General features: G+C 37.6%; 1 protein-coding gene across 2 annotated transcripts in view; it reads left to right on the forward strand.

The window, feature by feature from the left end:
• The window catches only part of Msh3 (mutS homolog 3), a 140251-nt gene that overhangs the window by 113762 nt on the left and 6097 nt on the right, over positions 1-20392 (forward strand). For both annotated transcript variants that reach the window (XM_048331084.1, XM_048331083.1), the window contains exons 21-22: positions 12059-12245; positions 14006-14135. In XM_048331084.1, the coding sequence (XP_048187041.1) occupies positions 12059-12245; positions 14006-14135 (317 nt within the window). The remainder of the gene's footprint in view (positions 1-12058; positions 12246-14005; positions 14136-20392) is intronic.

The following is a 20392-nucleotide window of genomic DNA, read 5'->3' on the forward strand; positions in this document are numbered from 1 at the left end:
ATGAGGCAGGCACTCTTGCGACTAGGCCACATCCCCAGTCCCGAAACATAGATTTTAGTACTTTATATTTTATGCATTTTCAATACCATGTAGTGTCTATACATCTTTAGTAATTAGTATTCTTTTGCATAATTTTTGCGTTCTCGATCCTTAATTTTCTGGATTCTTTTCTCTCTCTTTACATCATTAAAAAATTAGAGTACTTTATTATTTAGTAAGATTTTATCTTGGGTAAAATTTACCTAATATCTAAAAAGCATGAAGCTCAAATACCCTTATCAGACAGAATTCTGCCACCATTTTAGTGAAATAATAAACGAGGACATCTTCGGTTTCAGAAACAATGCAGAATGAGCTATTGTTTGTAAAGCCCTGTAGGTTGCAACGCACAATTGTGTCATTCCACTTATATGAGATACTGAAATCAACAGGTTCCTACAGACAGAAATTGTAATAGGATTTCTGGAGCTGGAAGAAGGAAGATTGGAGAATTGTGAGATCTTTCATTGGTTTGTTTTTGCTAATACCAGAACTTGAACTTAGGGCCTCTGGTTCTCTTGCCTTGCTTGCTTATAGCTTTCAGCCCCAAGTAGTTAGGCATAAGCCACTGATGTCTGGTTGGAATTTTATTTTATCTTATTTTAATTTTTGATATTTGAGTTTGAATTTAAGGCCACATCCTTGCTAGGCAGGCATTTTACTACTTATGCCCTAAATGGAGTTATTTATTTTTTAAATGGATGTAGAATTTCTATTTGGGATGATGACCGTTTCTAGAAAAAGATAATGCTATTAGCTGTACAACACTGGGACTGCACTTAGCACCACAGAAATCTACACTAAAAATATTAAAATGACAAATTTTATTATTATATGTATATGCGTATATATATATATATATGTTTCACCATTAGTTTTTTAAAAGTGCTTGATTTCAAAGGACCCTATTCTAACACAGGTAATCATTGCTTCCATTTAATGACCAGTATTTAAACTGCTTACCCATCATGTAAATTGAACAGTTTTACCCTGATTAATTTTTACCTTGATTAATTGTAGCATTTCTCCCTCAGATGAGCATTTTCCTAGCAAAAGGTCCAATGATTTTGATTTGAAGGGACAGAGAGAGACTTACCATTTTCTGTAATTGAGAAACATATGCATTAGCTCAAACTATCAAGATTTCATAAAAACAAACACTGAATCAGAATTTCATGAAAGTATTATTGATTTTAACAGTTCACTAAAAAATTTAATGACTTCTTTATGCTTTATGAAGCTTTATTGATCATTATTAATTTTAGTAACTTACTCAAAAATTAATACATTCTTTTCTCCAGTTACGCTTTATTAAGCTTTGTTGACCTATATACGGGTTATAAGCGAGGAGGGAGGAGGGGGATTAGAAAGATTAGTCGGCCGCCACTCCTAAAAATATCAGTGATTTGTTTTTTCTTAATCACATAACTGTAACCTTCTGCATACTCAGAGCAAGCTAATGCTAAGAAGAAAGCTAGAGCATTTTCTAATCTTTACTACAAATGAATGTAGTAAAGAAAATATGACACAGAGTACAATGACACAGACAGAATGATAATTATATATACTGCTATTTCTTAACTCTCCTAAACACATTTAATGTTTGAACATTTTCAGAATTATCCAATAATATGGCTTGTGATTTGATATTAATAAACCTATTGTTGATATTTTATATACTGCCTTGTTATCACACCTGATTTTGGGCCATTTCTGAGATATATAAAATATAGCAGAATAATAAGAGACAATGGTTATCCAAAAATATTGAGCCAAGGAGAAAAATGTAAAGATAAAAGCATTTGGTAATATCAGGTTTCTATTTGCTATTATAAAGTGATGTTTAGTCATTTGGTTACTTTTCTTGTAACCAAAGTAAAATAAATGCAATATACACCTACAGGGAAGTTAGCTGCAGTCACTCCCACGTGGGCAGCAGCAGTGCTGCTAGTGACTGCTCGCCACAATGCCTTGCTCCTTTGTCCTCAGTCACCTTGGAAAAGGTGAATTGTGATAGAAAACGTATTGCTTCCTCATGCACTGGTTTCCAAACCATTCTTCAAGGTGCAAGGTGAGTTTCCTTGTAAAACTTGGAAGGATTTTATCACAGTTGAGATATTGGAGGCTGAGATCTGAGAATCACTGGTTCGAAGCCAGCCTGGGCAGGAAAATATGTGAGACTCTTATCTCTAATTAGTTACCAAAAAATCTGGAAGTGGAACTGTGTGTGGCTCAAGTTGGTAGAGTGCTAGCTTTGAGCAAAGAGCTCAGGAACAGAACCTAGGCCCTGAGTTCAAGCCTTCATCAAAACAAACAAACAAACAAAACCAAGTGCACCTCCCCCACTTCGTAAACAGTTCCCTGTAATACCATGCATGAGGTGTTTATGGAGAACACAGAAAAGCCCTAACCTAGAACCTGGAAGTCCTGACCATTTTCTCTCTTTCTGCCACTTATTAACCCTGTCACCTTGAGAAAGTGGCCTGACCTCTGATGTGTGTCTTACTTTGTGAAATCAGAATATAAAATTATTTCTAGGAACTTGTCCAGGACTAAGATTTCTTTTTTTTTTGGGGGGGGGTGTCTGTCATAGGAGTTGAACATAGGGCCTGGATGCTGTCCCTGAGCTCTTTCATTCAAGGCTAGTGCTCTACCACTGTGAGCCACAGCGCCACTTCCAGTTTTCTTGTGGTTAATTGGAAATTAGATTCTCACAGACTTTCCTGCCCTGGCTGGATGTAAACCATGATTCTCAGATCTCAGCCTCCTGAGTAGCTAGGATTATAGGCATGAGCCACCAGTGCCTGGCCCAATGTCTTTGATTCTGTTTCTTGTGGCTTCTTCCCTTTGTTAAGGAGAAGGAACCATTAGAAAAAAAGAGAGATAGAGAATGTGAGTATAGAAGGAAAAATTAGAGAAAGACTGAGTAGCTCTGTGGAGAGCAATCAGTTTCCTTTATCTAGTCCAGGCAGTGTTATAAGAAAGATTTGGTAAGAATGAAGGTGTATAATGAGAAGGTTTTGATGGGTGAGTAGAATTCCATTGTGTGTGTGTGTGTGTGTGTGTGTGTGTGTATCACATTTTCTGGATCCATTCATTCACTGAGGGACATATAGGTTGATTCCATATCTTGGCTATGGCAAACAATGCTGTAATGAACATGGTTGTGCTGGTAGCTTTAGTGAGGCCTGGTTCAACATCTCTGGCCATAAAAGAAATTCAAATCAAAAGTACATTGATATTACACCTCATTCTAGTTAGAATGGCCATTATCAGGAAAACTAACAGTAACAAATGCTGGTGGGGATGTGGCCAAAAGAGAACTCTATTTACTGTTGGTTGGAATGTAAACTCTTTCAACCACTCTGGAAGGCAGTATGGAGGTTTCTTTCTTTCTTTTTTTTTTTTTTTTTTTGGCCAGTCCTGGGCCTTGGACTCAGGGCATGAGCACTGTCCCTGGCTTCTTTTTGCTCAAGGCTAGCACTCTGCCACTTGAGCCACAGCACCACTTCTAGCCGTTTTGCACTCTGCCACTTGAGCCACAGCTCCACTTCTGGCCGTTTTCTCTATATGTGGTGCTGGGGAATTGAACCCAGGGCTTCATGTATATGAGGCAAGCACTCTTGCCACTAGGCCATATCCCCAGCCCCTGTATGGAGGTTTCTTAAAAGAATAAATATAGAGCTCTTCTATGACCCAGCAATCTCATTCCTGGGCATTTACACAATTTTTTTTGAGTAAGTTCAGTATCAATGTACAAAGATACTTTGTATGGAAGTCTAAAGGAAGTCTTTTTGATCTTTGCAACTTTTCCCATAAATAGGTCTTCAACTTTTTATTTTAAATCTTAGTTTTGCAATTTCACAAAATTATTAACACTTAAGTGATTGGACTCAGTTAACTGTATAAAAACAAATAATTTACACTGTATGGGACATCCTGTGGATAAAGAATTCTGCTTTCTATTTGACAATTTTGCAAAGATCACTCAGAGCTGTTATTGACCCTTCTAGAAAGATGATAAAGAAACTTCTCCGTGAGAGGCAGTTAGGAACAGTTGTACAGAAGTAGCTTAAAGAAGATAAGCTGTCACAGAAAGAAGGATGAAGACTATTCTAAGCTAAGAAAACAATGAAAAAGGTGGCAGCAACTCTGAATGTACTAAAATAGACACTGAAGTTTATATACAGGATAGATTTTACAGTAAGTCCATTGTGTTTTATAAGCTGTTAAGCTTTTACAGGTATGTAACATGTGTCTGATGGAGAGTGAAAATTGCCTTGATAAGAACACAGGGTCCTCTGGTCAGAGCAGAAAGGAAGACTAGAAAGAGATTTGAGCCAATGTACATAGAGGGTCTAGAAAACCATGGTAGGAATTTGGGGTTTTGTTTTTCTAGACATCAGGAAACCGCTTTAAGTTTTTCAGTGTAGGACTCAACCCCACCGGTTGATTTTAAAATATGAATTGCTGGCCAGATGAAAGATAAATTAGCTGTTAGAGAAAATGAAGATAAAAAGTTAGGCAGTTGGAATAGGATATCAATCAGTGAAACAACAGTGGGATTAGAAGGAAAGTGAATTGATTATACAGTACATGGGGTGATTGAGGGAGCAGAAAAGTAAAAGGAAACACCAAATTCTCATTTTCATGAGGAGCGCACATAGGTACTATGTTAGTTATCTGGGCTGTATAACAAGTTATCTCAAACTATTTTTACTATTCCAAACATGTATTACTTTAATTATTCATCATGGACATTATACACTCCATTTAGCCTTTTGTAAGGCTGTGGTCAAGTTTTGGCAAGGGCCATGTTCTTTCCTGCTGGCAGAATGGAACACAGACTGGATCCCCTTCCAAGCTAACTCGTGGAATTCCTTCCTTAGCAGTTGCAGGATTGCGGCCCCCAGCCTCCTGAGGGGGTGTCTGCTAGGGACTGCTCCCAGCTCCTCGCAGGGTGCTTAGAGATCACAGAGCCATCTGACAGCATGGCAACAGACATCTTCAAAGCCAGCCAAGACTAAGACAGGAATGCAAAACAGATTCTGTCAAGGCTGGAAGTATTAATGAGAGGAGGGAAGGGTAAGGGGAGAGGGCAAAGGAAGATGAATATGTTCAAAATACTTTATGCACCTGTGTGCAAATGGAACAATGAAGCTCATTGATTTTTACCATTGTGAAAGTGGCAAGCACACAGCAGTTACCTAGCTTGGGTAAGATGACACATGTCTTGGTTGGACTTTTTACTGGAGTTACTGGTTTGCCTGTTAGTTATTTGATATAATTTACTAAAAGCATAATAAAATAATTTGTAAAATTCCACCATATAGGCTAAACCGAACTTCCCAATAGGACAGCTAGAATTTTAATGCCAAGAGTTAAATATATAGGAAGGTTCAAGGCCAGAGGCCTAAAATAAAACTTTGCAAATGTTGAGGTTGGGCATATGGTAGTAGAGAATGTATTTATCAGCCTGTGCAAGGCCCTAATTTAATCCCTAGTACCAAATTAATAACTTGTTGCAAGTCTCTAATGACAAAACTCAATCTTTCTAAACATCTCTGTTGTATAAAATGGGATTCCGTGCCTTACATTTAAACTTAGCTGGATTAGCGATTTATCATTTACATATATTTGTATTTCCTGGCTCTGTATATTTTATTTCAACTGATTCCTAAAGTTATGACAATAATAGTAATGCAAAGAATGCTGGGGAAATATTGTTAACAACCACATTAGTGCACTGTTTTCTGTGTTTTAATCCACTAGAATTGGGGAAGAAGACTTTACTATCTTATTTAACATCAAGTATCAATCTTCAACTTAGTGCCTGATGTTTTAGGAGGTGCCTGGAGGAGGAGGAAAGGTCCGAAAATGACGAGTAATCCTCTCATTCAAGGATAATTACTCTAGGCATATTGATAAATTTCTGTACTTTTTATACAATATTTAGTAAAAATGGCACAGCATAATCTTTTTTTTAAATTATAATTGCATAAGCAAGAAGCAGTGTTCTTGCATAATTGCAAGAAGCAGTACAGAGTGTATCAAATTGTGAAAGAATAGGCTTCCTTTCGCCCACAGCCTTACCAGCTATGGCTCTACGGTGTGTGTGTGTGTGTGTGTGTGTGTGTGTGTGTGTGTGTGTATGTGTGTATACATATATTGTACATTATTATACATTACATTATAGTGTATATATGTATATAATACTTTTTCTAATGAATTAAACTTTATTGATCAAGGGAGAGTCTCCTAATAATCTCTATCTGAAATTCATCTCGATTTCTTTCTGATTTTTTTCCTTCTGCCAAACCATTACAACCCCCTATATCTTATGTTGTTCTTTTTCTTAAGTAGTATTTTCTCTTTGACATCTGTCTCTGAGTACTGTTATTTAATATAGGGCTCATGGTCATAACATTTCTGAATTCTAGAAAAATCCAAAATAGAACATTTGTTTTGTTTTTGTAGCTACTTTAAAAGTCTAGGTAAATACTCCTGTCCAGGTTTTGCATTTTAAAACATTGTTCTGCATTCAGTGTAGATAAAAAGTCAGATAACTGCCTCATTCTCCTCCTTTGGTTAGTGATGACGTTTTTCTTTCTCTGAAATGTTTTATATATATATATTTTTTTTTAATTATCAAACTGAATTACAGAGAGGTTACAGTTTCATACATTAGGCATTGGATACATTTCTTGTACTGTTTGTTACCTCGTCCCTCATTCCCCCTCCCTCCTCCCCTTTTCCCTCCCCCCCCATGAGTTGCTCAGTTCATTTACACCAGTTTTGTAAGTATTGCTTTTGTAGTTGTTTGTCTTTTTTTAACCCTGTGTCTCTCAATTTTGGTATTCCCTTCCAATTTCCTAGTTCTAATACCAGGATACCCGGTTTCCAATATACTCAGATAAGATACAGAGAAAGTGTAGGTACAACCACAGGAAGGTGATACAAGAAGATCATCAATAATAGAGGCTACAGTTACATATGGCACGTTGAAAGGATTACAACTGTGATACAACAATCGTTTCCATAACATGGAGTTCATTTCACTTAGCATTATCTTATGTGTTCGTAAGGGTATAGCTGTTGGGCTCCTGTGATCCTCTGCTGTGACTTGCCTAAACCTGTGCTAATTATTCCCTATAATGGAGACCATAGAGTCCATGTTTCTGTGGGTCTGGCTCACTTCACTTAGTATAACGTTTTCCAAGTCCTTCCATTTCCTTACAAATGGGGCAATATCATTCTTTCTGATAGAGGCATAAAATTCCATAGTGTATATGCACCGCATTTTCCTGATCCATTCTTCTACTGAGGGGCATCTGGGTTGGTTCCAGATTCTAGCTATGACAAATTGTGCTGCGATGAACATTGTTGTGCTGGTGGCTTTAGTGTGATTATGTTTGTGGTCTTTTGGATAGATTCTTTCTCTGAAATGTTAACAAATCTTGTCATTATAGTATTCCACCAGAATCTTTAGATTTTAGTCTTTTCTTCCTATTCTTACTCCACATTTTGTAAACACATGCGATTTAATAATGTTTTCATTGTTTCTACTACACTATATATTCGGTGAACTTTAAATCTTCAAGTTTTGGTTTCCAAATCTTAAATTGCTTATGTGTATTTTCCATTGTTCTCAGAGATTTTTTTGAATTCATCTTCCAGTTTAAAATCTTGGTTTTCTATAGCATCTATATAATTATAGCATCTATATAATTTAATTTTCCATGTACAGAAAATTTTTTTTTAGTGGTCTTATTTTAATTTCCAAGATGCTTGGTTCTCCAGTTGTTCTTTTTTTTTTTTTTGGTCATGGTGCTTGAACTCTGGGCCTGGGTGCTGTCCCTGAGCTCTTCAGCTCAAGGCTAGCGCTTGACCACTTGAGCCACAGCACCACTTCCAGTTTTCTGGTAGTTAATTGGAGGTAAGAGTCTCATGGACTTTCCTGCCATACTTTCCTTTCATTCTTTCTTTTACACTCTCACTTTCCCTGAAGTAGCTTAATATTTTTTTTTCCTTTGGTTCTGGAGGATGCTCATGCATCTGTCTGGGACATTCTTTCATCTTACAGGCATGGCTATACACTTCCTCATAGTTGGGTATGTCTCTTTCCCTATCAGGTCTTGACCCTGATATAGTGTTTTCTACATACTGTATGTTTTATTCAATTTTTAAACATATTTTATTGCTTATGTATTTTTAAAATCAGAGTATTACTCCTTTATTCTTAGGAATTTGATTTTTAAAAGTTTTCATTAACTAACATAATGAGCAAGATGTACATTCACTTCTCATTTATAATGTTGATTCCTAAAGTGAAATTTATGGATCATGAGAAGTACTAATAGGCATTGCTAAATTGTCTTTTGGAAGATTATAACAACTGTTAATCTTATATGAAAATACTCTACTCCTATACTCCTGATCAATCCAGTCATCTTTGCTGATATGTACATACTTATAGCAAGCACTTTATTCCTGTTTGTATCTGCAAACTTAAACTCTGCTACTAGACTGTTTTGCAGATAGACTCAATATCCTTTGCCTATCTTTCTGTGAGAAGGCTTGTAAGACGTTCTTTTTTTTTTTTTTTTGGCCAGTCCTGGGGCTTGGATTCAGGGCCTGAGCACTGTCCCTGGCTTCTTCCCGCTCAAGGCTAGCACTCTGCCACTTGAGCCACAACACCACTTCTGGCCATTTTCTGTATATGTGGTGCTGGGGAATTGAACCCAGGGCCTCATGTATACAAGGCAAGCACTCTTGCCACTAGGCCATATCCCCAGTCCCTGTAAGAAGTTCTTAATAGCTACTTTTTTGCTGAGAAACATTGACTCCTGGAAGTAAGGTCCAGGAATGAACTGGAAGTAAAGACTTGACACCCCAGTTAAGGACTTCAACATCAGACCTGAAACCTTGAAACTACTGAAGGACAGAGTAGGAGAGACACTAGAACTTATAGGCATAGGTAGGAACTTCCTGAACAGAGTCCCAGGGGCACAACAGATAGGGGAGAGACTTGACAAATGGGACTACTACAAAATAAAAAGTTTCTGCACAGCTAAAAACATAGCCACTAAACTAGAAAGACAGCCAGCCATATGGGAAAGGATCTTCACCAGCACAGCAACAGACAAAGGCCTAATATCTGTCATCTACAGAGAACTCAAGAAACTAACCCCCTCCAAACCCAGGAAACCAATTATTTAATGGGCAAAAGAGCTAAAAAGAGAATTTACTGGAGAAGAAATATAAATGGCAAAGAAACATATGAGGAAATGTTCAGCATTCCTGGAAGTAAAGGAAATGCAAATAAAAACAACCCTGAGATACCACCTCACTCCAGTTAGAATGGCCTATACTCTGAACTCAGGCAGCAACAAATGCTGGAGGGGATGAGGGGAAAGAGGAACCCTTCTCCATTGTTGGTGGGAGTGCAGACTAGTACAACCATTTTGGAGAACAGTATGGAGGTTCCTCAAAAAGCTCAGCATATACCTACCCCATGACCCAGCCATACCACTCCTAGGCATCTATCCTGAACAACAGGTCCCAAGATACCATAAAGACACTTGCACATCCATGTTTATCGCTGCACAATTCACAATAGCCAAAATATGGAAACAACCCAGATGCCCCACTACAGATGAAAGGATACAAAAAATGTGGTACATGTACACATTGGAATACTACATAGCAATTGGAAGTGATAAAATATTTGTATTCGCAGGGAAATGGTCAGAGCTTGAACAAATAATGTTGAGCGAGACAAGCCTAGAACACAGAGAACAAAGGGACATGGTCTTCTTGATATATGACTGTTGCTGGGGGTGGGGGTGGGGGAATAGTAGAGACCAGGTCTACAAAATAAACTTTTTTTCAAATGGTATTTCCACATGTTTGGGTCAGCGGCTTTACATTATGTACCTAAAACCAAACAACTACTAAACAAACATAAAAAGGTCTAGGATAGACCTATCAGTGGATCACAATAGCTCAACAGCTATGTACATATGATTATGTAAGACGAGGATAAGCAAAAACAACTCCAAGAGAAGGACACAGGAGGATTCTATTGTTGTCATTAAGCTTAAGGTTCTAGGTGAATTTCCTTTGGCGTACCGTACCCTACATGGTTGCTATATATGATTTTGGTACACTGGATATTGTATATATACCTATCTGAACTAGGGAAGGAAAAGAAAAATGAAGATGTAACAGATATCACAAGAAATGTACTCACTACCTTATTATGTAACTGTATCCCCTTTGTACAACACCTTGTCAATAAAATTTAATTAATAAAGAAAAGACTTGATATCTCAATTCCTCCGTTTTTGTACCTCTGTCCTTTGCCTTGAGACATTCACTCCTGCAGTCAATTTGCAGCCATCTGGGAAGCCAGAGACTGGACCTTCCTAACCAATCCTGGCTCTTCCTAACCAATCCTGAGATAGGGAACTAACTGTCAGAGATTGCCTATGACACCTCTGCTGACCAGTCTGAGCAGGCCTGTGAGACTGTTTTAACTCTTCGTACCCTGTCACCCTCAATGCTCCTTACTTAACCTGAGGCAATTATCTGTACCCTAAATGACAGCTGAAGATGAGTTGAAGTGCTGTCTTCCCACAGAATGCCCATACTATACAATCAATGGTGTTTTAAATATCCAGAAGGCCCTTGGCAAATAAAAAGTTCTCCATCCCTGTAACTACAACAGTAAATACTGACAATTGAAATAGGTCATAGCATTTGAACTTTGAAAACATTGAGTGTTGTAGGTGAGCAGCAGTTTTGAAATTATGTTTTGTGTTTATTGATTTTAAAGTGGATAGAATTGACAGCATTTTGAGTAAAACCTTTGAGTTTCTAAATGTCACTTATTATTAGAACAGTTCTAAGGCTCTACCCATCTGCAGACACCACACTTGATTGCCCTTGCCCTTATAAGATTCCACCCACACTGCTGGTTATTGTTCAATTTGAATATGGAGTTTTCGAGAAATAAAGGCACATTATAGTGCTAGAGGCCATGAAGTATGTGCTCTACTTTGTGAACTATTGCTGGAAAACTACATTGATGAGGGGATTTTGCAGAGAAAAGAGTTACTATTATTCACACAAATTTAGCCAGGGAGTCCAAAACCTGTATTTTAGGTCCTGCAATGAACTACATGCATGTCCTTGGACAAGTTCACTCCATTATTGTTTCTTTTCTTTTCAGATTCCATTTACACTGGGTAGATGCTTCCCAGAATATGTTCTACAGAAAAATATTGCCATAGATACCTTCACAAGAAATTTCAGGTCCATAGTTAAATAAGTAAAACATACACTATGTGTTAAATACTTCTCAGAGAAATGTACAATGTTTAATTGAGTAATAAAGGCTCTGAGAAGTCTTCCTGGAAGGAAATCTTTAAATCTTTGGACCTATTTCTAGTAACTCTGTTTACATTGGGAATCTCTATTTGCTACTGTCCAAAGTCATTAAACATCTTGGAGTCTAAATCTGGTAAAAAATTTTATCACATGTAAACAAATTACTTTACAAAGGTATTTCAATTTATATTAACTATGAAATTTTCTCAGGAAAATACTGAAAACCTCTTTCTATACAGAATTCTATGGCTCATAGATTTTAAGTAGAGCAATGTAGAAAGGTCTTGTTTTGTCTTGTGAATACCAAGATTTTGGTTTGGTCAGAAAAATGCGAAGTGAGAACTTCATCTACTTTTCAGGATCTGCTGTCCTACCTCAGCTTCTATCAAGAGCATTTCTTCAAGCTGAAATTTAATACTGAGTACTATTTACTATATATATATATTTTTCTTGTTTAATGCAGCTTCAACTACTGTTGTCATATGTGTATGTATGTAATATTGATTCCTAAAGAGAGAGAGAGAGAGAGAGAGAGAGAGAGAGAGAGAGAGAGAGAGAGAGAGAGAGAGAGAGAGAGAGAGAGTGTGTGTGTGTGTGTAAAGCAAGGGGTTTTTCACCTTATTTCTAGGATGGGTGCTGCAGACAACATATATAAAGGACAGAGTACATTTATGGAAGAGCTGACTGACACAGCCGAGATCATCAGAAAAGCAACATCACAGTCCTTGGTGATCTTAGATGAACTAGGAAGAGGGACAAGCACTCATGATGGAATTGCCATTGCTTACGCTACACTTGAGTATTTCATTAGAGATGTGAGTATCCTCTGCTTCTTTAAACAGTGACTTGATTTTTAAACTAATGGTGTTTTTAGTGGTCAGATCATGTGTGTTGGTAAGATTGTGGGATGATTAAATCAAGCTGTTTTAACATATTCATCACCTTACTTAACTTTTGTGGTAAGGTAGATGAAATTTAGTTTCTTGGTTATTTTGAAACATATGATACATCATTACTATTTCTGTAGTCATAATAACAACATACAATATTTGCATGCCATTTTTACACGCTACACAAATTATTTGCCAGACCTTTGTCTCCAAATGCTCAGTTAACTTTGTTTGTTACAGTAGACCTAACCCTGAAGTTGGTCATGAGACTGCTTCACAATGAACTCAGCTGTATTGGCCCTAAATAATTTTTGTACTTATTTGATGCATGTTACTTTCTTTCACTAAAACAAAATAAATCTGGTCATAGGAAAAAGGGACCCCTGGCAATATCTCCACAAAGAAACGTCTGTATTTTCCTTATAAGATAAATCAAGAATAGAGACTCCCCATCTAAGCCCAGTTACTCAAGGAAAGACATAAAGATAGGTCAGAAATCACTCTGAAATACATTTTTCACTGATACCCTAAAAGAACTCAAGGTTAGACCTTTGATCTCTTCTCTGAATCTCTCTTTCAATAACCATGACTCCTTCAATTCTGTACACTGAATCCCTGTTTACATATCTGTTTGTGTCAAGCTATCCATCCCTGTCATCTCCATCATACCCTCCCTTTTTCTTTACTGTTTGCCTTTATTTATTTCACTCTCTGCAGTTCTATCTGTCCTGCATAGCACCTGACCCAAGTCATCTCCTCTTTGTCTTTCCCCTCTCCTTTTTAAAATTCTTTGTCTCTGTGCCTTCTCCTGATTTTCATTTTTTCTCTCCTTTAGATATTGTAAACATTTTCTTGCTCATATTTTTTTTTTTTTTTGGCCAGTCCTGGGCCTTGGACTCAGGGCCTGAGCACTGTCCCTGGCTTCTTCCCGCTCAAGGCTAGCACTCTGCCTCTTGAGCCACAGCGCCGCTTCTGGCCGTTTTCTGTATATGTGGTGCTGGGGAATCGAACCTAGGGCCTCGTGTATCCGAGGCAGGCACTCTTGCCACTAGGCTATATCCCCAGCCCTTGCTCATATTTTTTTCCAAAACAATATAAAACTACACTGCCTTTACCTGTAACTTGTTCTTATGTGTTCCTGGGTTTTGTTTTTTTTTGGCTTTTTTCTGTTTGATTTAAAAAAAAAAATATATATATATATATATAACAGGATTCCCTTCTTTTTAGGATTATGTGGTATTTGTACAAAAGGATCTTCACCATGTGCTTTATAAACACCCACACCCACACAACTCGTTCAAGCAGATTAACTCCTGTTAACCTTTTTTCCGCACCCTGTTTTCAACACCTTTTAATGGATTTCCCTATGCTATCATCATACATAGGTTGTATAAAAAATAGAATCCTAAGTAAATAGGGATAGTGTCTGCAACCAATCTCAAATGATTCATGTGTGTATGTGTGCTGTGTGGGGTGTGTGTGTGTGTGTGTGTGCATATGAGTGTGTGTATTGCTGCATGTGTGCACTTAGAGGCAGGGAATATGGTAAAATATTAACAATTGGTCCTCTAGATAAAGAGTATATAATGTTTATTATACTTTACTTCCATGAAATTTTCCCCACAGAGTTAACAGTTTACAATGAAAAAATAAAACAGTGCTTCTTATATATCTTCTTGTTTCAGGTGAAATCCTTAACCCTGTTTGTCACCCATTATCCACCAGTCTGTGAACTAGAAAAAAGTTATACTCAACAGGTGGGGAACTACCACATGGGGTTCCTGGTTAACGAAGATGAAAGTAAACAGAATCCAGGTATGAGCCATCTCTATAATAGGGTCAAATCCAGTGTTATTGCCTTTCATATAGCTGAAAGTTTATAGGAACATAAATATATTGCTTACCTGAATGTCAGCTGTGAATAACTTTTACCTACATTCATTTGCTCTAAACTGGAGGTCAAGTAAAAAGTGCATTTTTTTATTTGCAATCCTTCTCGAATTGTCTTCATCTCATTTTAAATGGAAACCCTTTAAATCCAAAAGATGTGGGTGGAGGTGGAGGAGGCACTTTGGTTCCTTTTAGTTCCTTACATTCCTGTGTAACTCTTATCACCCCAAGAAAGATACTTTGATAGTCATCTGCTGAGTATTAGTCATCTTTGAAAATGTCTAGTATTTTCCCCCTTTAGTTGACATTAATTACTTACTAGGGCCCCATACTATATTAGAGATATGTTTTATCTTATTACATTTCAGCCACTTAGGGGATAAACTGAGCATGCATACCTTCTGCTTCCAGATATTTTTCTTCCATTTTGCTAGATCTGCTATGGGAGATCAACAGTATTTTTTCTAGCCTTCCAATTTATTGCTACTGTTACAGAAATGAGACATTTTATGAAAAAGAACACCATTAGCCAGCAGAAATAAATTCAAGTACAATAAGTACATCTTAAGTTCAAGTATAATAAGTCATCTAGTAGGCTCTAGCATATTTTTCCCCCAGTTTACTAGTATTTTTTTAAGTTACCAGCCTGTGGTACTTCACACAGCTAGTGTGCTATAATGGAAAATCCATTATCTAATACACTCCAGAGTCCAAATTTAATTTTGGAAAAGTAGTAAGTATGGACCTGAAAAAGCAATCAGGAAAGTGGACCAAATAAAACAAAATGCTGGGCCTCAGATAAACTTAATGTTAAGCAATTCCTGCTTTTCACCACCATGTAGCCTTGGAAAAACACATCATAAATTCTCTCATGGAAGTAGTTTGGCTTTGACGAATCTACATCCAAAGTGACAGAAGGAGACTTAGAAGCTGAAACCACAGACAAACAAAGCAAAGTTCATGAGAAGGGATAGAAGCAATGCTGACAGGCACTTGATATGAACTGGTTGCTAACCCAAAGCGGTATCCTTTCCCCTTTTGTGTTTTGGCATTTTAGTCTATCCACGCACATGATTCTTAAAATGAAATGATGCTAAAAGGCCTCTGCTAACAAGCTGCCTTTGTTCCTTCATTCCATGTTCTTCCCCATCCCAGGCCCAAGTAGGTAACTACTTTTTCAAACTCTTTCCTCCATTTCTGTCAAACTTCTACATAATATTCATGTTTTCCTACCTCTTGATTGATCATCTTTGACACATTATCGATGGACTTCTCATTGTGTTAGTTAGGACTTGGGCCTTCATTCCTTTGTCTTGCTTTGTGTTTATTATATATCCATGCTTGTCATATTCACTGTTGGTGCAATAAAAGTATTGCCCACTGATAAGTCAAATATGGAGGAAAGTCTTTTTTTGTTTTACAGCTGTTTGCATTTTCATACAGATAAGAATTGTCTTGTTATTTTTGCCTTTAATTTTTGACTTTATAGATGCATGTTCCCTTACCCTCCAGTAGCTTTGTAAAATACCTCTGTACACATCTTCCCACATAATGAAACCTGTTGTTCCCACTGACTCTTCCTCCTGGAATCATTTGTCCTGCTCAGATGAACTGGTTTCCGTCTAGGCCTGCTGCATGATTCTTGTCCTATTGCGACGTTCTCTTCCCAGCCTTTCTGTGCATTTGATTGCCAGTAACAAAACACTTGTACTCAGAGCGACCCAGGCATTAAGGTTAGACTGTGTATGATGTGATATTACAGGGACCTCAAAGGAAGAGCAAGCCTCAAGTCTTCTTCTGGTCTCCAAGCTCTGTTCTCCTCCCTGACTGGCTCTATTATCAGGCTAAGGACAAGATAGCTGTAGATCTTTTAGGCCTCACCCCAAATTAGCCGTGTCCAAAGGAACAAAAGGCATAGCATTTCTGGTGGCCTTTTCTTCTTTGTATGTTATTAGGTTTGGGTTTGAGTTTTCATTTTTGTGCAAGGATTGAACCCAGGTCTTGGTTCATCTTAAGTAAGTGCTATATCTTATCACCTCTTTTGACTTTCTTAGAATCAGGGGACATTTTTCTTAGATGCTATTTAACATTATGATTGTCCTGTCTCCTTTTCAAAAATTGGATCTCATCCTTATTCTTAAGCCAGTCTTTACAATCAACCATGGCTTACCTCGTTCAATCAAGGTCTACTTTTAGAGCCAGATAATAGGAGACACTCTCCTTAATTAAATAAGCAGGGAGTTCATTCCTTACTATATCATGGGTTTTTTAGAGGTGGAATAGATTTGAGATAAACCACTGCTAGTGTGAACTGAATACGGTAATTGTTGAAACTTTGTGTGAATGAAAATGTCTCTGATATACTTGCATATTTGATTGACAATTTAGCTAGAGTGGGAACTTTAGGTGAAAATTATTTTCACTCAGGATTTTAAAACATTGCACCACTGTAATAATGTTCCTGTCTATATCTATACTTAAACCACTTGCCCTAACCAAATTCCCCTTCTGAGTTAGAGGTCCTTTCTTTCATAGGCTATCGGTAGAATGTCCTAGAGACATTTTGTGTCCCAAGGTCTGTTGGGTCCCTGTCTGTCCCTATCTGTGTGGTGATGAAGGAATGGACCAGCGTTCAGGAAACCTGTGTGATAGTCCATTCTCATCTATAAAATCTTAAGTCAATTTAACTAACTTTATGTCTCAATTTTTATGAATCTATCCTAAAAATGACTTGAGAAATTATTTGATCAGCATGTATCTCTGTAATAACTTCCTAGAGAAGTTTGGCTTTAAAATAAAGTGTTCTAGGTTTCCTTATAATCAGAAATATAAATAATCTCTTGTTTCCATATCTTGGAGTTCATTTTGCTTAGCATCATCTTATATGGCCATATGTACATATAGCTATTGAACTATATTGATCCTCTTCTAGGAATATCCTAGACATATACTAATTATTACAAATGAGGGAAAATACGGAGTCTGTGTGTTTTTGGGTCTGGCTTACTTCACTTAATATGAGAAAATGTATATATACACAATGGAATTCTATCAGAAAGAGTGACATCACCCTATTCGTAAGGAAATGGAAAGACTTTAAAATATTAAGAATGAGGGGCTGGGGATATAGCCTAGTGGCAAGAGTGCCTGCCTCGGATACACGAGGCCCTAGGTTCGATTCCCCAGCACCACATATATAGAAAACGGCCAGAAGCGGCGCTGTGGCTCAAGTGGCAGAGTGCTAGCCTTGAGCGGGAAGAAGCCAGGGACAGTGCTCAGGCCCTGAGTCCAAGGCCCAGGACTGGCCAAAAAAAAAAAAAAAAAAAAATTAAGAATGAGTCACAAGCTGGGCACAGGTGACTCAAACCCGTAGTCTAGCTACTCAGAAGGCCAAAACCTGAGGATCACAATTCAAAGCCAACCAGGGCAGAAAAGTCTGTGAGACTCTTATCTCCAATAACCTTCTCAGAAGAAGCTAGAAAGGTGCTGTGGCTCAATGGCTCAAGTGTTAGCCTTGAGCACAAAATGCCTCAGGGACAGTGCCCGGGCCCTGAGCTCAAGCCCCAGCACTGGCAAAAGAAAAAGCATGAGTCACAGCCTGTAAGTAAAGTCCTTACTAACAACTTCTCTTGAGAGTCTATAAAGAAACTATTTGCTTTTGTTCATCTTTTTTCTCACTTGGCTCCCTATTTCAATCTTACATGTACACATGCATTCCACCAAGAGGGTTAAGGAGTCTTAAGGCAAAGCATAACTACAAACAGAGATGATCTCCCAGATGATTGGAGAAAAGGAGCGGTGTTCTTCATGTTAAGTTGTGAGAACTTCCATAATTAATACTAAAGTGGACACTAACATGTGGTGACACACTCAGCTACTGTTTGTTCTAAGGTATATTAATATAAGTGTTCAAGGCAGTGTAATATATGATATACTTTAGCTATAGTCTTTATTATATATTAAAAAGAATTGTAAAAGCAAGGCACAAAGGTTTGGGCCTGTAGTTTCCAGTGATTTGGCTTAGGGACAATGGGATTGCTTGAGCCTAGGAGGTTGAGGCTAGCATGGACAACATAGTAAAACCATATTTACACACACACACACACACACACACACACATCCACACACACACACTGACTCTATCTCTCTCTCTGTATAGAAACAAATGTATATACTATATGGGATATATATTATATATTCATATATTAATATTATACATGTAAAACATATAGCTCTAACAATGTTTTGTTATTTACTTTTTTTGGTGATACTGGGGATTGAACTCTGGGCCTCTCACTAGATAGGTACTTTACAACTTTCGCCATGACTTTAGCCTGTTTCTGCATTGGTTATTTTTCTATTTTTATTTTCATTTTTGTCAGTATAGTGTGAGCTCAGGGCCTAGGGATTGTCCCTGAGCTGTTTTGCTCAAGACTAGCCACTCTACCACTTGAGTCACAGCACCACTTCCAGCTTTTTCTGTTTTTATGTGGTACTGAGGAATCAAATCCAGGGCTTCATGCATTTCATTCATGCTTCAAGCACTTTACCATTAAGGCACATTCCAAGCCCTGCATTGTTTGTTTTTGAGGTTGGGGCTTGCTTTATGCACTGGCCAGTCCAGGCTGCAATGTTCCCTCTTGTGCTTACCCATGTCACTGAGGATAAAAGATACATGCCAGGGCACTCAGCCTTTAGTTGAGATAGAATCTTGTGAACTTCTTTATCCCTAAGCTAGCCTCAAGCCTCCATCCCCAATCTTCTTCCCCTTCCAACTAGCTAGGATTATAGGCTTAAACCATTGAGCCCAGCTGTGTTTATAATATATAGCATGTACAAATGGTTATATGTAGTACATATCTTGAACTGTATAAATACTATATATTACATATGAAATTCTACAAAATTGTATTAAATTATACAAATCATACAAAAGTATACAAAAACCAACAAAAAGACAAACGCTGAGAATCTATTATCCAATCAGTTTTTTGTTTGTTTGGTTTTGGTTTTGATGCCAGTACTAAGGCTTAAACTCAGGTCATCTCAGGGCAACTTGCTCTTACTTGGCTTTTTCATTCAGGGCTCTCGCTACCACTAGAGTCAAGCCTCTAGTTCTAAGCCAATCTTATGAAGAGATTTTTTTGTGGCATTTAGTAAGCACTCACAAAATGTTGGCTGGCTGGAGAGAAAGACTTGAATGAAAAGCATGTAAGAAAAGAAGCATGGAGGGTAGATTATACAGACTCTCCGAAGACAGGAAGTTTAGTTAGGACTAAATCAGTTGAGGTGATAGACTACTGTTTGCTTTCTTTCCTTTTTTTTTTTTTTTTTTTTGTTGCCAGTTCTGAGGCTTGAAAAGTCAGGGCCTTGGCACTGTCCCTGAGCTCTTAGATCTCAATTTCCTGAGTAGCTGGGATTACAGGAATGAACCACCAGTGCTGGCCAGGTAGTTTGCTCTCCTGATAGCTTACTGCTGTTGACTTTTTTTTTTTTTACTTTTATTTAAAGGTGATGTACAGAGGAGTTATAGTTGCATAAGCCAGATATACTGAGTACATTTCTTCTTGAATAGTGTCATCCCTTCCCTCATTCTCTCCCAGTTCCCTCCCCAGTGACCCCACTCCCTCCATAATGTATAGTTCATTTCCAACATAGTATCTAGTGAGTATCACTGCTGAATTATTTCACCCTTTCCCCCACCATTTCTGCGTTTCCCCTCCCCCTCTGCAAATCAATAAACTTACGTACAAGACAAAAGGTACAGAAATAAAAAACAGCTACAAAAGGGTAAAAAAAAAAAAGCAGAAAAAACGAAGAACTGCAAAAAGTAAAATAAAAAACCTCTTGTTTCCACTTCTTGGAGTTCATTTTAATGAGCATTATTTTATATGATCATATTCATATAGCTATTGTTAATCTTTGGTAATCCTCTCCTAGGCATATCCTCCTTTGGTCTCACTGTGTGAATGTTTGGAGTCCTGTTCAATTTATCATGTCCTTCAATGAAACTGAAAGGGAAAGATTACTACTAAACTATGAAGCCAGCATAACCCTCATCCTAAAACCAGATAGGGACTCATCAAAGAAAGAGAACTATAGACCCATCTCTTTGATGAACATCAAAGCAAAACTTCTCAATAAAATTGTGGCCAACTGAATTCAACTACTAACCAAAAAAA

Source organism: Perognathus longimembris, chromosome 22 (genome assembly GCF_023159225.1).
Source record: "Perognathus longimembris pacificus isolate PPM17 chromosome 22, ASM2315922v1, whole genome shotgun sequence".
NCBI lineage: Eukaryota > Metazoa > Chordata > Mammalia > Rodentia > Heteromyidae > Perognathus > Perognathus longimembris.